The sequence below is a fragment of the Anser brachyrhynchus genome (genome assembly GCF_964034855.1).
Source record: "Anser brachyrhynchus genome assembly, contig: SCAFFOLD_197, whole genome shotgun sequence".
NCBI lineage: Eukaryota > Metazoa > Chordata > Aves > Anseriformes > Anatidae > Anser > Anser brachyrhynchus.
The window spans coordinates 233,410-240,286 of NW_027663534.1; the positions used below are offsets into that span (position 1 = coordinate 233,410).

The window sequence follows — 6,877 nt, forward strand, 5'->3', positions numbered from 1 at the left end:
AAAGGAAAGCGTGGCCTGAAAAAGCATGTCCCGGAAAGGCAAAGCAGAGCAAGGCAAAGCAAAGCAGTGCAAACTCGTACAAGGAAAGTCCCAGCAGGGCCAGGAAACGTAGAGCAAAGTAAAGAATGCAGTTTGAGGCGAGGCAAAGCAGAGCAGGGGTAGGAAAAGCAAAGCAGAGCAGAGAAAGTAAAACCAAGAGGTGCCAGGAATACGAAGCAAAGTAAGACAAAGGAAAGCATGGCCTGAAAAAGCAGGGCCAGGAAAAGCAAAGCGCGGCCAGGAAAACCAAAGTAAAAAGGTCCAGAAATAAAACAAAGCAATGCAATGAATATATATCTAAAGTAAAAAAAAAAAAAAAAAAAAAAAAAAAGGCAAAAAAAAAACCAAGCAAAGCAGGGCCAGGAAAAGCAAAGTAAAGCGTGTCCAGGAAAGGCAAAGCAGTGCAAGGCAGAGCAAAGCAAAGTGAAGTAGCACAAGGAAAAGCAAAGCAGTGCCAGGAAAGACAGAGCAAACAAAGCAAAGCAAAGCAATCTGAGGCAAAGCAAAGCAAAGCGGGGGCAAGAAAGGCAGAGCAAAGTAGAGAAGGAAAAGCAAAAGTGTGCCCGGAAGAGCAGAGCAGAGCAAAGCAGAGCAAGGAAAAAGAAAGAGAAGCGAAGCAAATGTAAGGAGCTGGCGGCCAGCCCTCCTGCCGGTTCCCAGTGTCTGCGGGGCAAAGACCGCAGGGCCCTCATGCCGGGTAGAGCTGGCGGCCAGACTCGGATGGTGGCTGTACCCTGCTCGCCCGCTCCCCGGCCTCCCTGAACCCTCATAGTCCGCCGTGACAGCGGGCAAGAACCATGTCTTGCTTTACCTGATTTTTTTTTTTTTTTTCCCCCCTGCATTTATTTATTTATTTATTTATTCTTGCCTTCCATCCAATGTAGTTGTGGGAATCATGTATTTACTGATCGTCGTTCAAAACCTCACCCAACACCGTCCCCAGACGGGGAGCAGTGGGGACCGCCTAGCGGTGGGCCACACGGCTGGGGCCACAGAACTGACCATGTCGGGTGGCCGGGCCTGCTGCCCCCACCCTCGAGTTGCGAGGGGACAGTGTCCGGGCTGCGGGGAGGCCCAGCTGTGTGTCTGAGGGTTTATGCGTTCCGAAATATACCGATCGCCTCATCGGCAAAATCGTCAGGACGGTCTGCAAAGGAAGCCTAGCGCAGCACAGGAGAGCAGAGCAATGAAGAGGAAAGCCGAGCAAGGCAAAGCAAAGCAGTGCAAACTTGTACAAGGAAAGTCCCAGCAGTGCCAGGAACCGTAGAGCAAAGTAACGAAAGCAGTTTGAGGCAAGGCAAAGCACAGCAGGGGTAGGACAAGCAGAGCAGAGCAGAGAAAGTAAAACCAAGAGGTGCCAGGAATACGAAGCAAAGCAAAACAAAGGAAAGCGTGGCCCGAAAAAGCATGGCCAGGAAAGGCAACGCAGAGCAAGGCAAAGCAAAGCAGTGCAAACTCGTACAAGGAAAGTCCCAGCAGTGCCAGGAAACGTAGAGCAAAGTAAAGAAAGCAGTTTGAGGCGAGACAAAGCACAACAGGGGTAGGAAAAGCAAAGCAGAGCAGAGAAGGTAAAGCAAAGTCGTGGCAGGAATACGAAGCAAAGCAAAACAAAGGAAAGCATGGCCTGAAAAAGCATGGCCAGGAAAAGCAAAGCGTGGCCAGGAAAACCAAAGCAAAAAGGTCCAAAAATAAAACAAAGCAATGCAATGAAAATGTATCTATACTAAAATAAAACAAACAAACAAACAAACAAACAAAACAAAAAAACGCAAAAAAAAGACCAAGCAAAGCAGGGCCAGGAAAAGCAAAGAAAAGCGTGTCCAGGAAAGGCAAAGCGGTGCAAGGCAGAGCAGAGCAAAGGAAAGTAGCACAAGGAAAAGCAAAGCAGGGCCAGGAAATGTAGAGCAAAAGAAAGAAAGCAGTTTGAGGCGAGACAAAGCACAACAGGGGTAGGAAAAGCAAAGCAGAGCAGAGAAGGGAAAGCAAAGTCGTGGCAGGAATACGAAGCAAAGCAAAACAAAGGAAAGCATGGCCTGAAAAAGCATGGCCAGGAAAAGCAAAGCGTGGCCAGGAAAACCAAAGCAAAAAGGTCCAAAAATAAAACAAAGCAATGCAATGAAAATGTATCTATACTAAAATAAAACAAACAAACAAACAAACAAAGAAAACAAAAAAACGCAAAAAAAAGACCAAGCAAAGCAGGGCCAGGAAAAGCAAAGAAAAGCGTGTCCAGGAAAGGCAAAGCGGTGCAAGGCAGAGCAAAGCAAAGGAAAGTAGCACAGGGAAAAGCAAAGCAGGGCCAGGAAATGTAGAGCAAAAGAAAGAAAGCAGTTTGAGGAGGCAAGGCAAAGCACAGCAGGGGTAGGAAAAACAGAGCAGAGCAGAGAAAGTAAAACCAAGAGGTGCCTGGAATAAAAAGCAAAGCAAAACAAAGGAAAGCGTGGCCTGAAAAAGCACGGCCAGGAAAGGCAAAGCAGAGCAAGGCAAAGCAAAGCAGTGCAAACTCGTACAAGGAAAGTCCCAGCAGGGCCAGGAAAGGTAGAGCAAAGTAACGAAAGCAGTTGGAGGCAAGGCAAAGCAGAGCAGAGAAAGTAAAACCTAGAAGTGCCAGGAATACAAAGCGAAGCGAAGCAAGACAAAGGAAAGCGTGGCCTGAAAAAGCAAAAGAAAACACGGCCAGTGGAGGCAAAGCAGAGCAAGGCAAAGCAAAGCAGTGCGAACTCGTACAAGGGAAGTCCCAGCAGTGCCAGGAAAGGTAGAGCAAAGTAAAGAAAGCAGTTTGAGGCGAGGCAAAGCACTGCAGGGGTAGGAAAAGCAAAGCAGAGCAGAGAAGGTAAAACCAAGAGGCGCCAGGAATACGAAGCAAAGGAAAACAAAGGAAAGCATGGCCTGAAAAAGCATGGCCAGGAAAGGCAACGCAGAGCAAGGCAAAGCAAAGCAGTGCAAACTCGTACAAGGAAAGTCCCAGCAGTGCCAGGAAAGGTAGAGCAAACTAACGAAAGCAGTTTGAGGCGAGGCAAAGCACAGCAGGGGTAGGAAAAGCAAAGCAGAGCAGAGAAGGTAAAGCAAAGCCGTGGCAGGAATACAAAGCAAAGCAAAACAAAGGAAAGCGTGGCCTGAAAAAGCAAAAGAAAGCATGGCCAGTGGAGGCAAACTAGAGCAAGGCAAAGCAAAGCAAAGCAAAGCGAAGTAGCACGAGGAAAAGCATAACATTGCCAGGAAAGACAAAGCAAACAAAGCAAAGCAAAGCAATCTGAGGCAAAGCAAAGCAAAGCAGGGGCAGGAACAGCAGAGGAAAGTAGAGAAGGAAAAGCAAAAGTGTGCCCGGAAGAGCAGAGCAGAGCAAAGCAAAGCAGAGCAAGGAAAAACAAAGAGAAGCGAAGCACATGTAAGGAGCTGGCGGCCAGCCCTCCTGCCGGTTCCCAGTGTCTGCGGGGCAAAGACCGCAGGGCCCTCATGCCGGGTAGAGCTGGCGGCCAGACTCGGACGGTGGCTGTACCCTGCTCGCCCGCTCCCCGGCCTCCCTGACACCTCTTAGTCCGCCGTGACAGTGGGCAAGAACCATGTCTTGCTTTACCTGGTTTTATCTTTATTTATTTATTTATTTATTTATTTATTTATTTATTGTTGCCTTCCATCCAATGTAGTTGTGGGAATCATGTAGTTACTTACCGTCGTTGAAAACCTCACCCAACGCCGTCCCCAGACGAATAGCAGTGGGGCCCGCCTAGCGGCAGGCCACACGGCTGGGGCCACAGAACTGACCATGTCGGGTGGCCGGGCCTGCTGCCCCCACCCTCGAGTTGCGAGGGGACAGTGTCCGGGCTGCGGGGAGGCCCAGCTGTGTGTCTGAGGGTTTATGCGTTCCGAAATATACCGATCGCCTCCTCGGCAAAATCGTCGGGACGGTCTGCAAAGGAAGCCTAGCGCAGCACAGGAGAGCAGAGAAATGAAGAGGAAAGCCGAGCAAGGCAAAGCAAAGCAGTGCAAACTCGTACAAGGAAAGTCCCAGCAGTGCCAGGAAACGTAGAGCAGAGTAAAGAGAGCAGTTTGAGGCGAGGCAAAGCACAGCAGGGGTAGGAAAAGCAAAGCAGAGCAGAGAAGGTAAAGCAAAGCCGTGGCAGGAAAACAAAGCGAAGCAAGACAAGGGAAAGCATGGCCTGAAAAAGCATGGTCAGGAAAGGCAACGCAGAGCAAGGCAAAGCAAAGCGGTGCAAACTTGTACAAGGAAAGTCCCAGCAGTGCCAGGAAAGGTAGAGCAAAGTAAAGAAAGCAGTTTGAGGCAAGGCAAAGCACAGCAGGGGTAGGAAAAGCAAAGCAGAGCAGAGAAAGTAAAACCAAGAAGTGCCAGGAATAAAAGCAGAGCAAGACAAAGGAAAGCGTGGCCTGAAAAAGCATGTCCCGGAAAGGCAAAGCAGAGCAAGGCAAAGCAAAGCAGTGCAAACTTGTACAAGGAAAGTCCCAGCAGTGCCAGGAAACGTAGACAAAGTTACGAAAGCAGTTTGAGGCAAGGCAAAGCACAGCAGGGGTAGGAAAAGCAGAGCAGAGCAGAGAAAGTAAAACCAAGAGGTGCCTGGAATAAAAAGCAAAGCAAAACAAAGGAAAGCGTGGCCGGAAAAAGCACGGCCAGGAAAGGCAACGCAGAGCAAGGCAAAGCAAAGCAGTGCAAACTCGTACAAGGAAAGTCCCAGCAGTGCCAGGACACGTAGAGCAAAGTAAAGAAAGCAGTTTGAGGCGAGGCTAAGCACAGCAGGGGTAGGAAAAGCAAAGCAGAGCAGAGATGGTAAAGCAAAGCCGTGGCAGGAATACAAAGCGAAGCAAAACAAAGGAAAGCATGGCCTGAAAAAGCATGGTCAGGAAAGGCGACGCAGAGCAAGGCAAAGCGAAGCAGTGCAAACTTGTACAAGGAAAGTCCCAGCAGTGCCAGGAAAGGTAGAGCAAAGTAAAGAAAGCAGTTTGAGGCGAGGCAAAGCAGAGCAGGGGTAGGAAAAGCAAAGCAGAGCAGAGAAAGTAAAACCAAGAGGTGCCAGGAATACGAAGCGAAGCAAGACAAAGGAAAGCGTGGCCTGAAAAAGCACGGCCAGGAAAGGCAAAGCAGAGCAAGGCAAAGCAAAGCAGTGCAAACTCGTACAAGGAAAGTCCCAGCAGGGCCAGGAAACGTAGAGCAAAGTAAAGAAAGCAGTTTGAGGCAAGGCAAAGCACAGCAGGGGTAGGAAAAGCAAAGCAGAGCAGAGAAAGTAAAACCAAGAGGTGCCAGGAATACTAAGCGAAGCAAGACAAAGGAAAGCATGGCCCGAAAATGCAGGGTCAGGAAAAGCAAAGCGCGGCCAGGAAAACCAAAGTAAAAAGGTCCAGAAATAAAACAAAGCAATGCAATGAATATATATCTAAAGTAAAAAAAAAAAAAAAAAAAGGCAAAAAGAAACCCAAGCAAAGCAGGGCCAGGAAAAGCAAAGTAAAGCGTGTCCAGGAAAGGCAAAGCAGTGCAAGGCAGAGCAAAGCAAAGTGAAGTAGCACAACGAAAAGGAAAGCAGTGCCAGGAAATGTAGAGCAAAAGGAAGAAAGCAGTTTGAGGAAGCAAGGCAAAGCACAGCAGGGGTAGGAAAAGCAAAGCAGAGCAGAGAAGGTAAAGCAAAGCCGTGGCAGGAATACAAAGCAAAGCAAGACAAAGGAAAGCGTGGCCTGAAAAAGCAAAAGAAAACATGGCCAGTGGAGGCAAAGCAGAGCAAGGCAAAGCAAAGCAAAGCGAAGTAGCACGAGGAAAAGCAAAGCATTGCCAGGAAAGACAGAGCAAACAAAGCAAAGCAAAGCAATCTGAGGCAAAGCAAAGCAAAGCAGGGGCAAGAACAGCAGAGCAAAGTAGAGAAGGAAAAGCAAAAGTGTGCCCGGAAGAGCAGAGCAGAGCAAAGCAAAGCAGAGCAAGGAAAAAGAAAGAGAAGCGAAGCAAATGTAAGGAGCTGGCGGCCAGCCCTCCTGCCGGTTCCCAGTGTCTGCGGGGCAAAGACCGCAGGGCCCTCATGCCGGGTAGAGCTGGCGGCCAGACTCGGATGGCTAAACAATATATAGGGGTGGCTGGCCGGGGTGGGGGGGCCGGCTGCTCGGGAATAGGCTGGGCATCGGTCAGCGGGTGGTGAGCAATTGCATTGTGCATCACTTGTTTTCTTACACATTATTATTGTTAATACTATTATCATTATCACTATTATTATTATTATTGTTATTATTATATTCCTTATATTCCTTATATTATTATATTCCTGTCTTAATAAACTGTCTTTATCTCAACTCACCGGCTTCACTTTCCCGTTTCTCTCCCCCATCCCAGAGAGGGAGGGGGGAGGGTGAGCGAACGACTGTGTGGTGTTTAGCTGCCAGCCGGGTTAAACCACAACGTGGCTGTACCCTGCTCGCCCGCTCCCCGGCCTCCCTGACACCTCATAGTCCGCCGTGACAGCGGGCAAGAACCATGTCTTGCTTTACCTGGTTTTATCTTTATTTATTTATTTATTTATTGATTGTTGCCTTCCATCCAATGTAGTTGTGGGAATCATGTAGTTACTGATCGTCGTTCAAAACCTCACCCAACGCCGTCCCCAGACGGGGAGCAGTGGGGACCGCCTAGCAGCAGGCCACACGGCTGGGGCCACAGAACTGACCATGTCGGGTGGCCGGGCCTGCTGCCCCCACCCTCGAGTTGCGAGGGGACAGTGTCCGGGCTGCGGGGAGGCCCAGCTGTGTGTCTGAGGGTTTATGCGTTCCTAAATATACCGATCGCCTCATCGGCAAAATCGTCGGGACGGTCTGCAAAGGAAGCCTAGCGCAGCACAGGAGAGCAGAG

The 6,877-nt window shown here is 49.4% G+C and overlaps 1 protein-coding gene across 1 annotated transcript; it reads right to left on the minus strand.

Moving 5' to 3' along the window:
• Positions 1-854: 854 nt before the first annotated feature.
• On the minus strand, positions 855-6,563 carry LOC308187320 (uncharacterized protein). Its single transcript, XM_080609491.1, has 2 exons — positions 6,474-6,563; positions 855-3,570 (listed from the first exon to the last, which is right to left on the minus strand). Exons 1-2 carry the CDS (start codon positions 6,476-6,478, stop codon positions 2,172-2,174), a joined length of 1,404 nt encoding a protein of 467 aa, XP_080465617.1. The 5' UTR covers positions 6,479-6,563; the 3' UTR covers positions 855-2,171.
• Positions 6,564-6,877: the final 314 nt, after the last annotated feature.